General features: G+C 36.5%; 1 protein-coding gene across 1 annotated transcript in view; it reads left to right on the forward strand.

Annotated features, from left to right (window-relative positions):
* The first annotated feature begins 9,580 nt into the window (after positions 1 to 9,580).
* The window catches only part of LOC140153199 (synaptojanin-2-binding protein-like), a 28,292-nt gene continuing 14,609 nt past the window's right edge, over positions 9,581 to 23,263 (forward strand). The window contains exon 1 of the mRNA XM_072175881.1: positions 9,581 to 9,753. Within this exon, the coding sequence (XP_072031982.1) occupies positions 9,693 to 9,753 (61 nt within the window). The 5' untranslated portion in view covers positions 9,581 to 9,692. The remainder of the gene's footprint in view (positions 9,754 to 23,263) is intronic.

Here is a 23,263-nt window from a genome sequence, read left to right on the forward strand (position 1 = left end):
TGCTTATCGAATTTCAGATGTATTTAGCCCAGTGACCAAATTCAAAGCATTTTTGATGTTATTATTTGCTGTATTTTTCAACAAATTCTTCTGGGACAATTCTTTATTTTGCTGAGCCAGTTTTGGGCCATATATGGCCTAGAGGAAAGCTGTTGAAGAAATAAGTGTTTAATTTGGTGGTCAATCTCATGAACCCATTTGTTCATACTTTCAGTAATCAGTAGAAAATGGTTTTACATTTTGAAATTGCACATGGCATGAAATACATAGAGCACATCTCCATGGAGCACATCTCTATATCAACATTGCCTTCATTTTGTTGTATGAATGGACAGTATATATATTGTATGTATCTTGGCATTGATCATGAATCATTATTTCCACAACCTGTAACCCGGATGGATACTGTAATTTTTGTTCACCCCTCACATCAACCAATAGTAGTCTGCCATGCAGTCAGTCTGCTGACATTTGCAGACAAAGCTTGACTAATACTTCTAAGTATTTTATGCATGAAAAAAGAAAGGAATCTTATAATACATCCAGTTGTTTACATCAGCATCAAGCATATGCTGGAATTTAGCCATACTATTACTAAGTCTTAGCCTGTGTACTATGAATTCAGAATTTCAATATATTCTTTATGTGAAAGATACTAAACGCAGTATATTTATTATTTGATTGTACTAAATGTTCTTTTTTTCAATATATTTATTTTTTGATAAAGCAATGTGACTACAACTCATAATATGAAGCTTTAAAAATGGAATTGTCAAAACTGAACAACACTCAAGAAGAATGCACTACAGTTTGTCCACTCTGAAGTACAAAGTGACAACGCGTGCGTATACAGCACGTACACAGTTCGCAGTGCTGCGTCTCTGTTGCAGGTATGCGTGCCTTCTAAGTAGGCACAATGTTTGCGTCCGCGTCGGTACTTTGTACTTCAGAGTAGACTGACTGTATATCGATGGGGTTAGTGAAAGAAAGACATAATGTAATAGCTGCTCTATACACATTTGACAATTTCTGCATTGTATATTGTATTGTATCTAAAAATATAACAAATGGCAGCTATTGCTTCTTGTACTATTCCCTCAATATTAGTCCTTAGTCAAGTACATTCACATTTATTTGCAAATTCAATTGATCTTCCAGTTAAAGCCTTAATGTACGATTTCCGTCAAATTTTGATTTTGTTATTCTTTATTCAAAATGTTGAAATAATATTAGTAATAACTGACGGGAAGGGTTGCCGTCCATTTTAGGTTGAAATAACAAGGTAAAGTGAAAGAAACCCCACTGGTTATTTTGACCATTTAACACGCAGTTCTATGGGAGGACATATTATCATAATTTTTATATTGTGATAATATGTCGAACTTTGCTCTGTTGACCTACAAAGACAACAAATTTGGCCGCTTCCATTTAGGTGCAAGTTGGGACATGTGTAAACATTACAAATATGCAAAAAAATCAGGTTTGAAAAAAATTAACCAATTTCATATTATAAGATCGTACATTATGGCTTTAATTAACACATAATTATTAATAATGGAAATTTCATACGAATGAACACAGCTGCCAACAGCATCATAATCGTCCGCATACACTGTGCTATGAATGTATGAGTGATGCGGAAGTGACTATTACCATACTAACTCACTTGTGATTGGTTAGTTTCGTTTGTGTTGTATTTTAAAATATGCACAGGCAGCTGTATTCATTCAAGTAAAATTTCTTCTATATGTGTGGCTGAAAACAAACAAATGAAATTTTGACCACATCTAGAAATGAATTTTGAGTGACCAGCAACTCATTTCTGTTTGTATTGTATTTTATTTGCCTTTTGTTCGCAATGAATAAGTCATGTTTGTTGTTCCTTAATGGTTTAACCAAAAGTTTTTTGGTGGGTTTTTTTTGTGGTAAAATTAAACAAAAATGATGTTGATGTAAGGGAGGGCATCAAAACCCAGCTGCCAGTGCCTTGGCATGACAAAGGCGGTGGTTTAAGTGTTCTATTGTTGTGAACTATAGAAATTTCTCCCAGGGTACCTGTGGTTTACTGGCAGCTGGGTTTTGAAGCCATCCCTAAGTTTTATGTTTGTATTAATGAAGAGTTCAGATATGATACATCCAAGGGCTGCAGTGTGTATTTTGTTGTATTATTATTGGTATTTCATACACGTTTAGATAGCGAGAACCAATCAGAGCAAACCTTAGAAATAAAATATTGCACTTATACTGAGATGTTGATGTGTCTAATGCACTCCCCCCTGCGAGGCTTGTGCATTAGAGCTACCTACCAACATCTCAGCATGTGTGCATTATTTCGTTCAATTTCACTCAAAACAAGTGATACAGATAAAACCTAGAAATATTTTTTGGTGTATTAACCTTGTTATGCTAATATGAGACAATAATATTGCTTTAGCAAGTTTTGTTTCAGAGGGATATTTATTCTCATGACCAACTTATTTATTTGAAAGATGAAAGTTATTATGCAAAGAGATACTTTTGTAAAAATTACAGGCACTAAATATGGTAAATCTACTATTGGAAGTTGATATCCATTTGAAAATATATGCATGATAACTCTATAGATAACAACAGACAAAAATAATCGAAGGCAGCCCATATTGTATCCCATTTTGCACCAGAACTCTTCAAATGTGAAATGTATGCATATTGTTTTACTAACTGTAGCTAAACATGCTAAAAGCAATATAGAAGACACAAGAACCTTGTTTCATGGAAGCTTAAACTTGTGATACCATCAACCCCAGCCCCAAAGGAAAGACCAGCTCAAGGGCTGACCTGGACCTTTTCCATGTTTAAATAAACCAAAGTGAAACAAAATCAATTTGGTGTATGATCACAATTTCATAAAGATTTTGATATGGCTCTTTTAAAACTTAGTAGCAAGGATATTTGTTGTACAAGAGTATTTTCCACAACTAAAAGCAACCTGCAACAATTTCTTAAATATTTAAGTGTTTGCAAATACTGAAAAGCTAGGTGGAAAGCCACATGCTGCCATATTACTTCATCCACAGATGTGACATTAATTCTTGATAATTATGATCTAATTAGCCAGTGAGTATCTTAAAGGCCATATATACTCCAAATATTTGACATGGAATATTCGATCAACAAGTATTTGTTATATAAATTATTTTTTATCTTCTAACTAATATTTGTTGACAGAAAATCAATCTTGTAATGTTAGAATCTATAATCCATTTACTGTCATTTATAGAAGTTAAACATGACTGGAAATAGATTGACATTACATCCGATATACTATGTCAAATCAAAAGTATGCAGCAGGCTTTACTTTGATATTCCTTTTTGTCATATACTGTATATCATTAAATGTATGAAATTATTGTGATAGTGATTTTTACCCACAATTAGTAACTGCTGTAGTGTTGCTGTTTCACAATTTCTTCATGCACTCCTTAACACTTCCAAATAAGTTGACATGTACAAAGCACCTCTTTTCCTACAACAAAACCTATTATTTTAGACACTGCATGTAATAGAAGAAAAGTTACATATTATTTTCCCTTATAACATTTAATTTCGAGAGAATGTTCATACATGTTTAACTTGTGGCATTGTGGTAGGGTATTGTGAGCCCACCAGCTTATATGTTGCTATAAGATTTATCAATACAATAATTGTATATAAGAGAATATTTTCAAAGAGGATTTATTTTTCCTTGGGTGTGCTTTCCTTCAAGCTTGATTTATGTTGAAATTATGTGAAACAGTAAGTCAAAAAATGTTGTATGAACAGGCATGTAATCAGTGATTGAAATAAGCCAAAATCTTTTTTAAAATCTACAGACCCTTGTCAATTTTCACAGGCCTGAACTTTTATGTTACAGTGGTAAATCCACAGGCCCTTGTCAATTTTCACGGGCCTGAACTTTTATGTTACAGTGGTTAATCTACAGGCCCTTGTCAATTTCCACGGGCCTGAACTTTTATGTTACCGTGGTAAATCTACAGGCCCTTGTCTATTTCCACAGGCCTGAACTTATATGTTACAGTGTAAATCTACAGGCCCTTGTCAATTTTCACAGGCCTGAACTTTTATGTTACAGTGGTAAATCTACAGGTCTGTGTCAATTTTCACAGGCCAGAACTTTGTGGTACAGTGGTAAATCTACAGGCCCTTGTCAATTTTCACAGGCCTGAACTTTTATGTTACAGTGTAAATCTACAGGCCCTTGTCAATTTTCACAGGCCTGGAACTTTTATGTTACAGTGGTAAATCTACAGGCCCTTGTCAATTTCACAGGCCTTTTATGTTACAGTGGTCCATATATTTGTGACACTTTGTAAATCAGTAAAGGTTATACCAGGAATGATGTTGAAATCGGCATTTAGTCCGTCTTCATGACTCTGGTGACATCATCTTGTAGGATTTCAGGGTATCGTATTGGTGGGCCCACAATGATTTACATATGCTGTTGACCTGAATTTTAAACACTGAATAAAAATGTATATCACATGTTCCTTCTTGCTGTCAAATTTGTAAGTATAAAGGAGAGTCGGATATTTACAAAAAAATTGAATGACAATTGTTGATGTGTAGTGTAAGGACAAGTCAGTTTGTAAAAAATGTTAACAAAAGGGGCGATGGTTAATATATTTATATTACTGTGATATAAAGTTCTGTGTTTTTGAGAGCTGTATATATAAACAGCGATAATGAACAGAACATGCTGATTAGTAAACGGTTTGGGAGATGGATTTAAGTAGGAAAATCACTGTTAAGGATGTTAAATCAATTTTTATTAAAATTCCGATGATAAATCAATTAGGGCCTACAGGAGTAAGTCAGTTCGAAGTGAAATAGCCCGAGTTGGAAGTTGTTCCTAAATTAGGTAGGTGCAGGAGGGGGGATTTTTGACACACCGGGAGGAGGTAAGCATTAAAAAAGTTCTGGGAGCATTGATTCAAACTTAAATATTGGGCGGGTCACTACTGGTTTCACTGGAACACTAATGCCGGGGAACAATTGCAACTCTACCGTGTGGCTGGGTCTCAAATCAATACTTTTATTCTCATTCTTAAACAGGTCAACCCTAAAAGTATGTTAAGATGTAATTTATGTCCACTTATGTGACCACTTTTATCAAGTTCACTACCTTGCATGAAGTTGCATTGAGTCCTCATTCACACAGAAGAATGCAAAATACCGTGCCAGCGTGTGTGGTCATTGTTGCTCGATGCGTATATTCTTGCGCGTAGTCGTCTTACGTAGTATGCTCATATCATATTGCAAGATATAAAAGGGCTCTGATACAAGTATAAGCTAATCGGATTGCCAAGATAATTATATCTATTTAAGAATGATTGGTATTTGGAATTGTGTATGGGTCAAAGGGCAAGAGCAGTGCGATTTCAATGTCTAGTTCGGACTGATTTTTTTAATAGAAAATCTCAAAATGATTTGCCCCATTTGACTGTCACAAATGAGATTGATGTTTTTTATGAGGCCTTAACTGATTCTGCTGAAGGATTCTGTCTTTCATTTTATGTTTTAAATGTCTGTCTTTTCCATATTTTGGTGTAAAAATAGTGCAACCAGTGAGATAACAAGTGTATCATTATTTCAAATCACTGCTGAGAAATGTCTAAAAAAGGGAGAGGAATAGGGGAAATAAGTGGAAACAAGAAATATTGGTCATAATATGGTATAAGATGCATATTAATTTTTGCACAATACTGGGTTTTTTTTTATAGCAACAGGGTATTTTTGTTTTGTTTTCAACATGGATAAAATCTGAGCAAAATGGTATAAAAGCTTTAAAACATCACATAGTTTTCATGACAAATTTGAAAATATAAATGTAATTGTAATTGTACTACCTGAGCAAGAAAGTTCATGGAATTATATTTTCTATTTTATAAAAAAATTTAAACACTATAATCATGTAACGGAGTTAAGATGTTCAGAAGTATGTCTATACAAATAAATTTTTCCGAGGTGTTACTGTGATATAATGGTAGCCTAATTGCACACATATAATTTGATCATATTGGTGTGTTATGTTATACCTTTTGTTTATGTAAGAGATTGCTTTTTCCTACATGTACATTTATCTGTTAATCAACCACTACAATTAACCCAATAAAATTCACATTTAATGAAGTATTTGCGACTCATTGATTAGTCATCATTTTTGTGTACGATGTTTGTGATATGTGTGCATTCTTGACTGCTGTTCAAAAGTTAATGATATATGTTTTGAAATAATTTTCCATGTGTTTGGTTAATGTGCTGCCTTAGTTCAATATAAATCACATGGGGATTATGTGTGGGGTCATAATTTGTTGAAGTAGGGGACAAATGTGGATCTGATCTTGGAGCTTCTTTTTTCATACTATACATTATTGGAAATGTAATTTAAATAAAATGAGTAACTTGAGGTAGTGTGAGTAATTAAATTTGTTCATTCGTTTTGTGACAAAAACGTTTGCATCTGAGCAAATACAGATTCTCTTCAGCGTTCGAAATTTTGGTTGTCCGGTTGCCCGGGACAACTAGAAAAGTCGCCGGACAACCAAAAATACTGATTCGGTTGTCCGCCGGACAACCATAAATCTAGCCAAAAGTCACATTTGTAGGCCTACAGGCAACCGAAAACTTAGACGGACAACCAGAAATTGTAATCTGGTTGTCCGTGGGACAACCATTTATTTTTCCCGTAAATTCGAACACTGATTATCTTCATCTCACAGCCCAGCTCAAGTTGCAATAAAAAGTTATTTGCCAACATATTTTTTTTAATGAAGTAATTGAATAGTGGTTACAAAGATACAGACTAACATATTTGGGACTCCCATACCTTCCATACAGGCCCTAAATTTAGTCCTTATATTTTCATATTTTTCATGATTTGGAAAACAAATGCATAAGAAAATCGTGTAATGATACCTCTGACTCACGGTGAACTCTTGGATCAAACTATTTTGGAGACGGTTGGTTACATACTAATGAATATTCATATCAAAAGGCTATTTAAAATGCAATACAAACTTAGTCTGCATGTACAATATGAGCTTTATATAAACGAAATTGTACTTTTTGCATTGAAAAAATATTGTTAAAAACATGAAGATAAGCCAAAAACCGGCTTTGTAATAATACAAAATTCCAATATGCTTTTATCACAACCCAACGTAACGACACGTCGAGGGCTTCACGGCCATCCTACTTTATCCTCAGGGAAATGAGTAGAAATAATTTATCCATGAAATCAGGGTTCGGTTTTTGCCTGGTTTAAACCGGCAAAAAAAACTCACATATAGTCACTCAAATGTTAAAAAATAACACAGAAAGCTCATAAACAGCAGCACATAACTTTTAATGAATCATTCAACATAATTTTTGTCTCATCAAGTCCTTAAAATGAAAAAGTTTTGAATCTGATATATGCCACATTTCGGTTTTAACCGAAAAAATGCACTTGAGCAATGAAAACGCATGCCTTGCTTTAATTTCTTAATATGTTACTTATAATTACAAAATCTGGCCTTGTTACACTCAGGAAATGATTTTTGTTACTTAATAATTTGTTTTGAGATGAAAAAACTGAACCATAAATCATTTTTTTAGTTTTTGCCATTTTTGTCGGCAAAAACTGGCAAAAATTTTTTTTGCCAAGCGGTTAAAACCGCGTTTTTTTCCACCTGCGGCAAAAACCTGCGAACCCTGCATTAATATGTTCAAATCAATTAGGGCCTACAGGAGTAAGTCAGTTCGAAGTGAAATAGCCCGAGTTGGAAGTTGTTCCTAAATTAGGTAGGTGCAGGAGGGGGGATTTTTGACACACCGGGAGGAGGTAAGCATTAAAAAAGTTCTGGGACCATTAATTCAAACTTAAATATTGGGCGGGTCACTACTGGTTTCACTGGAACACTAATGCCGGGGAACAATTGCAACTCGAAGTGCAAAAATTTCACGAAGTAATAGTTGTGCCTAGCCCATAAGGTGGGATAAGGTGACTCATTATGGGTTCATGATCATCACCGGGAGCTGGGATGGGGAAATCCCGCCCCCACCCCAACTCAACACAAAAGTTGGCAACCATGAGAGTTACCAAATCAGGCGCGGATCCAGGAATTTTCAATAGAGGGGGCGCCGAGCCACCGTCGCCGCCGCCGCGGCTCGGCGCCCACACAAAGTCAGGCGCCGCTCTGCCAAAATACACAGAGTCAGGCGCCGATCTGCAAAAAATAGAGGGGGCGCGCGCCGGGTGCGCCCCCCTCTAAATCCGCCCCTGCAAATAGCGCGTAAAGGGGGTCATATTTTTACTAGTAGCGAGGACCGTGAAATTGGCAAAATAAGCTGGGTATTTACCGGGGGTATTTAATTTGGACTGTCCGCAAAATCACCGTGAAATCAGCGAAATAGGGCCTGGGCGGGGTATTAAGCACTGTCTGCGAAATTTGGATAAATGGGTACGGTAGCCTACTTGGGAAAATCCGGTAATCATGGTAATTTCATGTCAATATTTAGTGTCATTGAATTGAAACTGTTTGAAATTCTAGTCATTGAAAACCACAAGGGATTGTTTTTGGCCAAATTTTGTCCTCGATTTTGCATGAAAAAGGGGGGTAGGCCTAAATTTGATGAAAAATCATTGCAAAGGGTCTTTGAAAGATTTGGTAACTCTCATGGTTGCCAACTTTTAGTGTTGAGTTGGGGGCCGGGGGGGTAGACCTATCGTTTCTAGTAACCTATTACCCCGGGCCTATTACTTGTCATGACGCTTTATCTTTGACTCATTAATTTTTTTGAAGGAAAATAATAAAAACTCCTGCCAAAACTTCCAATGAATATGACCGTAACTTGTGAGTAAAAAAACCTGTGCCACCGTGTTTTTGGGTAGGCCCTACTTTTCAGCGATTTTGGTAGTCGATGGGTGGGTTTTCACCTGCACTGCGCTCAATTGAGCGCATTTGGGCAAAAGTACCCATAAAAGCACCCAATGTTGGTAAATTTGGGTGCTTTTTGTGAAAAATTGATGTATAACTGTTGCAAAAACACTGGTAAAAAGTAGGTACCCCCATCCCTATAGAACTAAGTCAGTCTCTGTGGCACATCATCCCCCATACAAATATTTTTGATTTTGAAGAATAGTGCTTGGACTTATAACAAAAATTGGTACCTTTTCCCAAAAAATCAGTTCCTTTCAAGCTTCATCAAGTTCTTTTTTAGTTTATTTTGCCTACTTTCATTGATTTGTGGGCAAAGCCACCAGGGGGTGCGATGAAATGCCAATCTGAAATCCACTTTTTTCTGTAGTAACGTTAAAAATCATCCCCTTTTTGGAAGGAAAAATCACAAACTGACAAAAGGTCGGGGTTTTTTTTGGGGGGGGGGCCGTTGAAATCAGAAAACAGCTCTATGGTGAAAAGTCAAAAAAAAAAATATCTGCATTCTTGCAAGACTTACAATCTCTAATTAAACGCTCTTATAGGCCACGTAACAGGAAGTTATGAATATTTATATGGCTTCAACCGTATCCATTTTACCCTACACTGCAGTGATTGCGACCAGACCGGTCGACCTTTCTTTCAACGTTTTCTGTGTACAGAGAAGTAATCGGAGAGCTGATTGCAGTGGGGAAAACATTAATATTGCTTAGATCGGCAACTTTTTTAGTAAATATGGCATCAGCAATTTTAGATATACCAGAGGACGAAATTATATTAGAAAGGGGAACAGCTGGTAGGTATCTCTGCATGAAAACAAGCGATCAGTTTGTGAATGAGAATGTTAAAAAATGATGCACGGCTGTCGAATTTTGCACAGGGGTAAAGCATGAAAGTATACAGTATCATTATGCACTAGACATTGGCAGATTATGAGCCCGGGATTATGAGATAATGCATGAAATAATCAATATGGGTGTATCCTGTGCCAGACAGTTTTGCAGTTAAACCAAAAGACTTATTAATTTACACAGCATGCAGCAACATTAACAATACAGGGTTCGATAAAAAACTTTGATTCATGCTAGTCCGAATAATCAGACCCAGAATAAAATATTAATTTCTGACATAATCTTGTACTGGGTCTGAACTGTTTCCATATGAAATCTTGATGGCAAATTGGACAATAGAAGCACATGGTTCTACGTGACAGCTTTTTAATCCCTATTCAGGTTACGTGAATCACGCTATTGTGGACCATCCTTCTGATACTTGAGTGTTTGGACACGCTGAACAGGTTTTTGTCTACCTCTCTGTTTGTAAACAAACCAGGAGGTCGAAATCGCCCTCCTCGCCGAATCACGAAAGTCAGCGTAATAGTATGCGGCACTAGATTCATGCATGCATGAAATGAATGATTGTGTCATGTGTGTAGCTATTTTAGTGCATGAGTGAAAACATGATGCTCTTAATGCATGTATGATAATATTAGCAATACATGTAGCATATGTTTACATTGTCAAAAAAAAGCTATATAAGTTTGTGTTGTCCAAAATGGGGAGCAATGATTTTTTATTACTTTTGTGGTCCGAGCTGTACACACAGAACTTCAGAAGATAATAGATATTTAAACAATCACGCTGATTGGCTGATCAACGCACTTCACAACAAGTCATTTTACCCATGGTTGTCGGCGTGGGCGTAGTTGGCGACCTTGAGGCTTGTTACCTCTACGCGATTGCAATACACTAGCGAGTACCTGGACCACGGAAATAATAAAAAATTAACTTTACACTAGCATGACTAGGTAAATCGAATGCTGCTTGCATGTCGTACAATGCAGTGAAGCTGAAAGAGTTGTGTTTCATTATTACGTGCCCAGGATTATTCAATCACTCTGCGTGTTTGTGTCCACATGAGTGACATGACCCACACACTGCACCCTGGCCCCAGCTCCATGAGCTGAGCATGCATGCACTGGAATAATAATATTACTAGTAAAAAACAATTATAAATACCGGGTTTGCAATACGCATGCTTGTGTTGTGACTCATGAAATATCCATGGGTGATTTCTAATCAGTGTTCGATTTACCACCTGCATACCTGCACCAGTGCATGTAACAACATTCCCTCTGTGCATGCAGCTTTTCACTACCTGCCTGCACGCGTGCATGTACGATTTTAGCGCTAGCGATATGACAAGGCAATACAAAAGTAAACAAGCAGTCAGTCCGATTTGGAAAAACCCAATCTATTTTTAGCGCAATATCCTGACTTCATTAGAAGGGCTGGCGCAATTGACAATTCCCGATACCCCTATCACGTGAGAACTGTCACTTTTTTCATTGACTTCCCTAGTCTCCTACACAGCCAGTTTGCGTCGGTCTGATACTTGTCGATCCTAACGAACATTCGAGATAGCCACATACAGTCTGGTCCGAGACTATGACTTCCCTTAGAGGGGCTAGCGTAATGTGACGTCATCCACCAATTCCCGATACCCTCGCAAATGTAGAAGCTGTCATTTTCATTTCATTGAAAAAAAAGAACCGGAATTTAAACCGTGGGAAATATTTGTTTACGTACGGAAAATAATCATAATAATGTCCAGCAAAAAAGGAAATAGCTCAAAAAACACTTGCATCATTCTGGAAATCGTGCACCTCGTCGTGACTAGTTCTAGAACAGTAATTGATATTGGATGCCACAGCATCCAGTGTTTTGGCTAAGAAATCGGCGAGTGATCGGCATAAAAATGACAATGACAGTGCTTTAATTTTGGTGCATGCACACTTTTTGCTGTGCATGTAGAAATTTTGGGCTACATGCACCAGTGCAGGTAGGAAAAAATTTGTAAATCGGACACTGTTTCTAATGAAGAAACGTGATTGGTGAAGACTATTTAAAATCACACACACAAAAAGCGGTCATTTTTCAAAACAATTCACAAAATTGTAATTAAAAAGGGGCATTCATCTTTGAGGTGGGAAAACAAAATGGAGAGAAAATGCTGATAAAATGGGGTATTATAATATTACTATATAAGGCCTAATAAAAAATAAACATGTTTCACGTCCCCTCCCGCTTCCTTTTGTGAGGTTTCTTCAATTTTATTTATATTTTTTGAAATTCAGTTATAACTTTTCAAAAAATGTGTGTAGGAAGTAGAGATGCTTTCTATAGCCTTGCTATATATACAAGAAACACTTTTATGATAGTTAGAGTGGGTCTATCTCTCAAAACAACAAAAAGAAGCCTCCTCCTTTTTCCAGGCATTTATGGTACACTAAAACAGCTCTAAGTATGGGTATTTACACTGATTTTGCGATAAAAAATAAAAAGCCCCCTCTTCCTTCTTTTTTTCAAAAACCCGGACGTGAAACATGTTTTTTATTTTACTTGGCCTAATCAAATTAAGTATTTCTTGGCCAAAATGGAACATGCACGTTGCATCCATGTAGTGTACTAAGCGTGTACGCAGTGTAAGGCGCGTGTGTCTTCTTTACTGCGCTATGTGTGTGTATGTTAACTGTGTTTATCGCTGAGCCACTAGCGTTCACAGTGTTCCAGTTTGGCCAAGAAATACTTAATTTGATTATAGCCGCAGGTATTTGACCTATAGATGTAATTCCTAACAAACTTGATCATTTATTTGACTTTGACTTGATAATGTGCATCCCCAGAATTTGGTCCCACTTTGTGAAGTACCATATAAATTCTGTGATTGATTCTTTCTAAATTTGGCTCTCTATTAAGGCTGGCATTTTTGGGCGGGCTTGCGGGTACCCGCCGAGATTACATTACCCAGGCAGGAAATACCCTGCCCGGGTACCAGAAATTTAAAAAAAAAAATGAATTTTGCACGGTGTTTTTTGTTTTTAATATGAAAATTGATACTTTGTTTTCATGTCATACTCTATTAATGATATCAAAATGCATTCAAATTCAATGTATTTTGATATCATTAATAGAGTTTCAGTATGACATGAAAACAAAGTATCAGTTTTCATATTAAAATTCAATTTTTTTTTTTTAGGTCAACCATGAATGATCCTAGCATTACAAAACTGAAAAAATAAAAAACTTTTCTAACCTGTAAGAAAAAAGCTGTTGCACTTGCACGTACAAGAAAAAGTTCTCTCCCAGAAAAACCTTGTGCACTCAAATTTATTTTTTTGTTATTCTCAGAATTTCAACAATTAAAAAAATTCTGTGAAAGGCTTCTCTTTGCAATAGAAATTATAGCAAATTTGATGAAATGAGGCAGAAACAAATATTTATTTGATTTATACCTCATTGCACACTCCTACTAAAGCATCTACAGGAGTGTGATTCAATCACATCTACAGCACTCATTTTTGTCTTGATTCTTAGCACTCCTGGAAATTTAAAAAGACAATGCCTGATATATCTGAAATATTGGTCATAAATTTTATGAAAAAGAAGCTCCAAATAAGGCTCAGATTGTACTAGAGAGCAGAGCATCTAGATCCCCCAGAGCTTCCATGAATTATTTTCGCATAATGTTTGGGAAACATAGTGTGCAACGGACTGCACCCTGCCATCATCGGTCATTCAGTCAATCCATTCAAGAATTATGGCTTCAGGAATATCGCTCAGCTGGTGAAAAATCTGAAATCTGTATGTGTGTACCGAGCCCTGTACGCTGAAATTTAAAAAGGCATTTGGCGATTAGGCAACAACAAAAAACAAGTTTGTGTCCTGTAGCGCGCGCATTACGTTTTTGACAGCTTATTTCGCGCATTAGAATTTTTTTTTTCACTTGCGAAGGGGAAAAACGGAAAAAATCGCAACAAATAATAAAAAAACACTACGGTACTGGAGTACAAACATTTACACATCACACAAGAAACAAGCGGAGTGAAACACTACTGGAGAAAACGTTTTAAATACCTTTTTTAATCTGCAGGTTGAGAGGGGATCATAAATATTCTTGAATATGAAGAAATGTGATTTTTTGTGTGTGTGTGTCGGAGAGACCCACTGTGAATTCCCATTCCAGTTTGCAGCCAAAAAGTTTTTTTTTTTTTTTTTCATTTGTCATATGGATTATAAAAATAAATAATTAATAAAAAAAACACATTTCGCATTTGACTTTTTTGACCTGCTACAGGAAACAAACAAGGTGTTTTTTTTTTCATCTGATGTATGACAATGACCTACATGACTTGTATCATAGAGCTTAATTCTGAAAAACTATATCCTATATTCCTATTGAATGTTGAACACCCAGGGTTGGTATCTTTTTTGGATTTTTTTTGGTATCAAACTATGACTACAGATTCTTTGCGGCTGAATTTGACAGGGATTTTCCTGTAGTACGAGTCAGTCGACATGTGTGTGTGATGTACCCTGTATATATAATTGTATTTCATGAAATACATGTAGGGAAGTTACCTGTATAATCATGCAATAGTTTGTTTATTATGACTTTCTTGGAAATCCCCTATAATGGAAATAACAACATCATTTGTGAAGACTATTTATGTCAAGGGGGAAATCCCTGATTTGCTCTAGGTTGATTATGGCTGAACCTGTTTGAATAACTTCTGTTATGACTAAATTTACTCGCATTCAATTTGTGAGTTAAGCCATAGTCTTCCACCATCCTCGCCGCCTCGTTCAGTGTCTTAATTTTGATAGTGCTTTCATCCAAATGGGTTTTAATGTCAGTGTGGACACATTTCTTGAATTCTTCTATAAGAACCAATTGCCTAAGTTGGCCAAAATCATCTTTTGAACCAAGCCTTTGTTCTTTTACTCTAGCAAATTCTACATGAGTTTGATCTGCTTGCTTTCTTGAATTCCCCCTTCATGTAAATAGTCTTCACAAATGATGTTGTTATTTCCATTATAGGGGATTTCCAGGAAAGTCATAATAAACAAACTATTGCATGATTATACAGGTAACTTCCTCTATTTCATGAAATACAATTATACAGGGTACCGGTACATCACATGTGAGAGCAAATGAGTTTAATTTTCCATTGTTTTGCAATGTATGTCATCAATGTTCTTGAATGAATCTAGGTGGATTGACTTCGGATATTCTATGATAGGTCGGCCACTTGTCTTCTCCGTTGTCCACTTGCCCACACTTGACCTTATTTATTTTTTTCAAAGCTGATTAAGGTTGTATGTTTTAAAGCCATGTTATAACATTTCCATAAAAAATAGATTAGTATTTCTTTTCCATAAAATGTTAGCTTTTACTGACTGTCAGATATGAGATATATATGACCCTTTTTAATTTTGAGCCAGACAAACTGAAATTTACTATCAGCGCAGATGTCGCAAATGCATGTCACTCCTTCGGTTGTGCTACTGCATGGGCCTTCGGTGTGTGTGTGTACCTTCCTGCATGCCATGTACGTACTGTGATGTGAACATTGTGTACGCGTTCGACTAACATTTCCATTGTAATAATAAAAGTTCCTGCATTTTACAGACATGCCAACTAGTACGGTTTCACCGTATTTTGTACGGTAAAACGTGATAAATACGGTAGTACGGTCACCCCCCAAAAAATACGGTATTCCAGAATTTTGACCAAAATAATAAAATGTTGTGTCTTAAAAAGATAAACAGCTGCAAGATTAGACTACCGACTGAATTACTGGTATCATTTGACCACTTTCTTGGTCTGTTAAAGTGGTTGCCTACATCGTTTTTCTCTCGACTTTCGGTGATGCATGCACATTAAAAAATTATTATTTAATAGGCCTACAAGATGCTTTCTTTCCAAATAATTTTCTTCCGACTTGCAGATTTTTCATGCACATTAATGTTTTTATTAACCACCTAATGCTATGTCTTCTGAAGGTATTTAGTTAACTATTTAGCTCTTTTGGTGCAAAAGAATAAGCATAAAAGAAGGTTTCCGACCTCCTTTTACTTCCGACTTTCGCACCATGCATGCACATTAAAGAAATATTTAATAGGCCTACAAGATGCTTTCCAAATAATTTTCTTCCGACTTGCAGATTTTTCATGCACATTAATGTTTTTTATTATCCACCTAATGCTATGTCTTCTGAAGGTATTTAGTTAACTATTTAGCTCTTTTGGTGCAAAAGAATAAGCATAAAAGAAGGTTTCCGACCTCCTTTTACTTCCGACTTTCGCACCATGCATGCACATTAAAGAAATATTTAATAGGCCTACAAGATGCTTTCCGAAATATTTTTCTTCCCAATTGCAGATTTTTCATGCACATTAATGTTTTTTATTAACCACCTAATGCTATGTCTTCTCAAGGTATTTAGTTAACTATTTAGCTCTATTGGTGCAAAAGAATAGGCATAAAAGAAGGTTTCCAACTTCCTTTTACTTCCGACTTTCGCACCATGCATGCACATTAAAGAAATATTTAATAGGCCTACAAGATGGTTTCCGAAATAATTTTTGTCTCGCCTGATAAGGCAGGAGACTATATAATCACTTTTCCGTATGTGTGTATGTATGTGTGTGGGGGGGTGTGTGTGTGGATGTGACAAATTTGGTTAAAGTTTTGGTTAAAGTTTGCCTTCCGCCTATTTTCTCGGAGACTAGGGGTTGCACGTTCCTCAAACTTGGTGGGTGGGTGCATCTTGACCCAAGACAGAACCGGTTTGTATTGGTTAGTGGGTCAAGGTCACTGAGGTCATCTAGGGTTCATCCGAGGTCAAATTAGTAAAAACTGTCGTATGGGCATGAAACTTGGTGGGTGCAGTCAACATTTAAAGCCAAATTTGTGGAAGGTCATTTCAAGGTCACCAGGGGTCATCTGAGGTCAAATTAGTAAAACTGTCGTATGGGCATGAAACTTGGTGGGTACAGTCAACATTTAAAGCCAAATTTTTGGAAGGTCATTTCGAGGTCACCAGGGTCATCTGAGGTCAAATTAGTAAAAACTGTCGGATGGGCATGAAACTTGGTGGGTACAGTCAACATTTAAAGCCAAATTTTTGGAAGGTCATTTCGGGTCATCTGAGGTCAAATTAGTAAAAACTGTCATATGGGCATGAAATTTGGTGGGTGCAGTCAACATTTAAAGCCACATTTTTGGAAGGTCATTTTCAGGGTCACCAGGGGTTATCTGAGGTCAAATTAGTAAAAACTGTCTGATGGGCATGAAACTTAGGGGTACAATTAACATTTAAAGCCAAATTTTTGGAAGGTCATTTCGAGGTCACCAGGGGTCATCTGAGGTCAAATGAGTAAATACTGTCGTATGGGCATGACACTTGGTGGGTACAGTCATCATTTAAAGCCAAATTTTGGGAAGGTCATTTTGAGTCCACCAGGGGTAATCTGAAGTCAAATTAGTAAAAACTGTTGCATGGGCATGAAACTTGGTGGGTACAGTCACCATCAGCCAGATAATCGTGCCCAGCCGATTATAACCGCCAAATTCATTTACCTCTACCAAAGTAATCGCAAAAGCAGGCGGTCACGAAAGCAGGCGAGACTCGTGGTTCGAGAACCGCCTTGTCTTCTGACTTGCAGATTTTTCATGCACATTAATATTTTTTATTAACCACCTAATGCTATGTCTTCTGAAGGTATTTAGTTAACTATTTAGCTCTATTGGTGCAAAAGAATAAACCTACAAGAAGGTTTCGGACCTCCTTTTACTTCCCGACTTTCGCACCATGCATGCACATTAAAGAAATATGTATAGGCCTACAAGATGCTTTCCCACTTTGTTTATTCAGATTCAGATGATGATGATCAATGATTTTCTGAACTTGAAAGTTTTAACAAAGCATGCTTCTAACAACATTAGAAGTATTGTTTGGTCTACAATCTACATACTTTATCCAATTTTGTGAGGTCAAAGGTCACATACAAGGTCAAAGGTCGACTGAGGTCACCAAATCTTTTAAAAATTAATTTTCAACTGTGCATCATATATCTGGAATTCAGCTTGATCAGTTATGTAATTAAGGAAATATGACGACTTTAAGATGGCCTCTTTCCATGTAAAGTATAGCAAAGTAGCACTTTCAATGAGTGATAACTCGTAAAGGAAGCATCTTTCTGTATTGATTTATTACTTTGATGGAATGGTTCTTTGGTATTGCCAAATTTGATTGCAAATTTGTAAAGTGGGCCCCTGGACCCGGGCCGTTACGTGCTCGGTCGCACAAGTGCCACTGCTCCCTCTCAATTATGTGTTCTACTTTTAGAGTTTCTGGGGTTGGCAGGTATGCAAAAGGTACATATTTAAAAAATACGGTTTTAGGGTGCAAAATACGGATTTTTGTTCTTCTGAGTACGGAAATCTGGATTTCAAAGTTGGCATGTCTGATTTTATTCAAAATCGCAAATTTTGACAAAACTACAGCACCTAAAGTCTTGATTTTTGCAGGGCATGTTAGTTTAAAATAAAGTATATATTACAACCATGTAAAAAAACAGAATTTTGAAAAATATTGAAGGCAGCCTCCTCAGCAAATGTTATAATGGCTTTAAGTACCGTACTGTTGCTTCTATTGAGCAGCCAGCCAGCATATGAACTAATTCAATGTGTCCCCGACTGTTTAATAGAAACTAGAAGCAACAGTGATTAAAATGTACCGGTACTTACTTTAAGGTGCTACTACACTCCTGGCAAAAGAATGGGTGGGAAATCTGGGATTCTATAGTCTGTCCACAAGTACAAAGTAAATAGACCTCGGAAACTGGAGGTATGAGAATAATTATTTCAGCACAATGCTTCTTTGGCGCACCAACTGCTGCGCGATTTGTACATCACGCTCTTTACGCGTCGCGCTCGCGTGTGACGCAAAGCATCGACCCCCGATGCCACAGATTTGGTTTGTACTAATGTAGCAGGTTAATCCCTCAGAATCTCACATTTGTTTAAAAAGGGCCTCCTCCTTTCCAAGAGCAGCAAGCACTGAACATTGGAAAAGACCGAAAACTACTGACAATGCTCATTTTACATTGGGGAAAAAAAGTCCTCCCTCATCAATTCATAAAAATCCTCTGGACAGAACCAAAACATTAATTTTATTCAGCCTTATTAAGAAAGTTTTTTTTATGTACCGGTATGGGCATCCGACGGATAACCTGCAGTGAAATTTTGGTCATCCGACAGCAGTTCTGGGCATCAAAACACCCGGATTACCACTTAAAGCCATAATGTACGATCTTATAATATAAAATTGGTTAATTTTTTTAATCCTGATTTTTTGCATATTTGTAATGTTTACACATGTCCCAACTTGCACCTAAATGGAATCAGCCAAATTTGTTGTCTTTGTAGGTCAACAGAGCAAAGTTCGACATATTATCATAATTTAAAAATTAATGTGTTATATGGCCAAAATAACCAGTGGGGTTTCTTTCACTTTACCTTGTTATTTCAACTTAAAATTGACAGCAACCCTTTCCGTCAGTTATTACTAATATTATTTCAACATTTTGAATAAAGAATAACAAAATTGAAATTTGATGGAAATCGTACATTAAGGATTTAATTGGAATACTACGTACTTGTCACATAATATGCAAACATATTATTGCCAAACTAAGGCCATGGAAAAATAATTGTTTGGTTAGTATTCGGCACTGCTCAAAAGTTATAATACCCTAAAGGATGTTGAGGTCAAAGGTCATTTATTTATTTTTATTTATTTATTACACTTTATCACTGGCACAGAATTACAAGAAATATATAATATTGCACATAAGTTACATCAAAAATTACACAATATTATGAAAGGAACATTTGTTTTAAAAAGTCCAGTGAATGGCTGGAGCGAACAGGTGCCAGGCACCTCTAAGACCGCCCACCAAAACCAAAAAAGAAGGAAGGAAAAATAAATTAGAGGGGAAAAATGCAGGTAAGTTACATTTGCCTGCAATTTGGACAATTACAAAAAGAGGTCCAAGTGCAAACAGAAGTTGCATCAAAGGTGCAAGCAAATTTGGACTGGTAAAACTCCAAAACTTGGTGCTTAAATGAAGCAACAGAATTTGTAGATCTGATAATACTAGGGAGCTGGTTCCAAATGGGCACCATACGCTGAAAAAAGCCCATCTTGTGGCACTCAGTTTTAGAAAGCTGATTTACCAGCAACAAAGGATCAGAGGAAAATCTGGTGGTGGGGCGGTCTTTGTTAATACCATTAAAAACTACATAATCATCTAGATTGATGTCATATAATCCCAGATTGCACTTGAAAAATATATTGAGATCAACATATTCTCTTCTAAAACTTAATGGGAGAAGAGTTAGCTCTGTTAACCTTTCTTTGTACTCAGCCTCGGGATAATCTAAAATGAATTTAGTTGCCCTTCTCTGGACCCCTCAACTTTCTGGATGTTGCGCTTTGAGGTACCACTCCAGAGGGACTGCAATATTCCAAATCACTACTGAACCAAGGCTGAGTACAAAGTCCTGGATACATTACGAGGGCATTGAAGCCAATGGTGCGTTTAATCATACCAAGTTTTTTGTTACACTTTTTAACAACCCTGTTAATGTGATCATCCCAAGTGAAAGACGAGGAAATATCAAGACCAAGATCTTTAATGGAACTAACACGGTCTAGAATGGCACCATTCATTTTATAATCATGACGAATTGCATTCCTACGTCTGGTGATTGATATGATCTGGCATTTAGAGGGATGAAAATGGAGATCCCAAGTTTTGCTCCAATTAAATAATGCATCAATATCACTTTGGAGCATGTGACAATCAGAGACATCAGAGATGTTTTTATAACATTTAGAGTCATCTGCAAACAAAGCTAAAGAAGAATTCTGGGCAACACTGGGCATGTCATTTATGTACAAAAAGAAAAGCATAGGCCCCAATATTGAACCTTGGGGTACCCTGAAATAACTGGAAGCCAGTCGGAATTTACCCCATCAATAACAACCCTCTGCCTCCTCCCTGTTAAATAAGCGCGAAACCAATTGAGGAGGTCAGAATGAAAGCCAAAAGATTGCAATTTGTGAAGCAACAAGCTATGACAAACACTGTCAAAAGCTTTCGAGAAATCAAGATAGATCATATCAACTTGCCCAGCGTTGTCCAGAGTAGAACTGACTTCATGAAAAGCGGATAAAAGCTGTGTCACAGTGGAGCGACCTTTGATAAAACCATGTTGCAGATGGTATAATTGGTCTTTAATTGCGGGGAACACTTGATCAAAAATAGCTCTCTCCATCACTTTTCCACATATACACAATAGTGACACAGGTCTATAATTTTCAGCACGTTGCCTGTCAGACTTTTTAAAAACAGGAACAACATTGGCTTTTAACCAGGTCTCAGGCATAATACCAGAACTCAAAGATAAGTTAAAAATGTGGCACAAAGGAAAAACAATTTCATGAGCGCATTCTTTCAAGACCCTGGGAGATATCCCATCAGGACCAATAGCTTTGGAAACATTTAAATTGCACAAGATCTTGAAATTTATGGGTGAAATTTGAAAAAGCTGTGATTGGGCTCAAAGTTGGTAGATATAAACCCAAAGAGGTGGGAAACATGTTAAAAGCAAAGCAGAGGTCACTTCACTCGAGGTCAAAGTTCATTTAGGGGTCAAATTTCAAAATTGCTCTGATTAGACTCAATGTTAATTCAATTGTGAATGATAAATTCAGGTAAGACTTCATCAGCATATCTGCTCTTCTTGTTTTTAAATATTGTATTTTGGGCCTTTTTTTCTAAAAATTGATGAAATATATTGAATAAACTAATGAATGAAGTAAAGAATTAGGATTGAGCTATGTTCCAACTATCAAAAAACAGAATAATATTTTTGTAATTCCAAAAAATAAGTTTTTAGTTGCTCTTGTTGATACAGAATATGACCTTGTCGTCTATATTCTTCATTTCTCTGTCTCTCTGTGCCTTCCAACTTCTCCTGTTTGCCTAGTCTTCAGTCTGTAAAATGCACTGTCAAAGATATTTCTTCAATGTCAATGTCACCATGTGAACTGAATTTCCTGTTTGTAAATTCCATTGCAAGCAAACTTCACTAAAGTGACACAGTGCAGAATTTTAAACTTTGTGGAGATTAAATAATTTATTGTGCTTTGCAACCAGCTATGTATTTTTACATGCTATGCATGTTTTTTCAAACATTGAGACTTGCATTCGTGAGCAACATACAGGTTAATTCACAGTCACACATACATGTACCCAAAGAACTGTTGCGGAACAAAATAATGCAATTTTAGTAAAGCTAAGCTAACAACTAAATATGAATTATATTGTGAAACAAAACCATCTTAACTAGAAAACATGTGTGCATTCAAACAATACTATACTTTCCATGACCATACATAGTGTGTCAAATTTATGGAATTGTTTTTACCTAGATCCATGTTTTGTGGTTTGGAATCAATGATGGTTGACAAGCCATAAAATATTACAGGAAGGGGGCAAACCATTTCCAGACAAAATTTTCACTGTTAAGCTTATGGAAAGTTTGTTCCCTTTGCAGTGTTATTTATAAATTTTATGGGAAGTGCGAGGTTACAAACTTGACTCCTGACGACAATTGTTCACACGTGTCCAACAAACACAAGAGTCTGATTAGCGAAAATATCTCTAAGGAAATCGGAACCATATAATCAGCTGTGAAAAATGTTAATATTACAGGCATGCATGTATGGGTCTACCAAAAGGATGAAAGCTCAGTTGTTTATTTTTCTTTGCTCCATTGCACCAAATTGAAAGAACGACACTGTTCAGAAATGGGTGTACTTAGAAACTTCTTCTGTTGTTGGGGTACACAAATTACCCACATCTTTCTTTAAATGGGACTTGTGATGGGACACAGTACTGTGCATTCCAGTCCAGCAGACTTTGGCATGTGTCCATTCTCTATATTAGCAGTGCAAATAAGTTTTATCTCTTGGTTGCAAACGTATCACAGATATAAATATCGCTTTGTGTACTTAGTTTTAAATCTGGATTCATACAATTTAGTATGACTTGAATTAATAGTTCATTGACACATTGTGGCAGTGTAATGTTACTGACCTGCATTTCATTTTTTACCTCATTGTTTTCTTATAATTTTGCTTCTTGTCATGTCAAATTTGACACCTGTATACCATATTTCCTTGAATAGTCACCCCCTTCAAATAATTCCCCCCCCCCCCCACTTTTTTCAACCAAGATGCAGATATTTCCATGCTATCTTGTGTAGTAAGCTTACCAAGTTGCACACATGGTCGATAATAACGTTGCTAATCGGCAAAAATCTGGTCGGAAACCCGGAAGTGAACCATAAGTCTATTGTTCCTAAGTTCATGGTTCGTCATTTTTTAA

This window comes from Amphiura filiformis, chromosome 5 (assembly GCF_039555335.1).
Source record: "Amphiura filiformis chromosome 5, Afil_fr2py, whole genome shotgun sequence".
Classification (NCBI taxonomy): Eukaryota; Metazoa; Echinodermata; class Ophiuroidea; order Amphilepidida; family Amphiuridae; genus Amphiura; species Amphiura filiformis.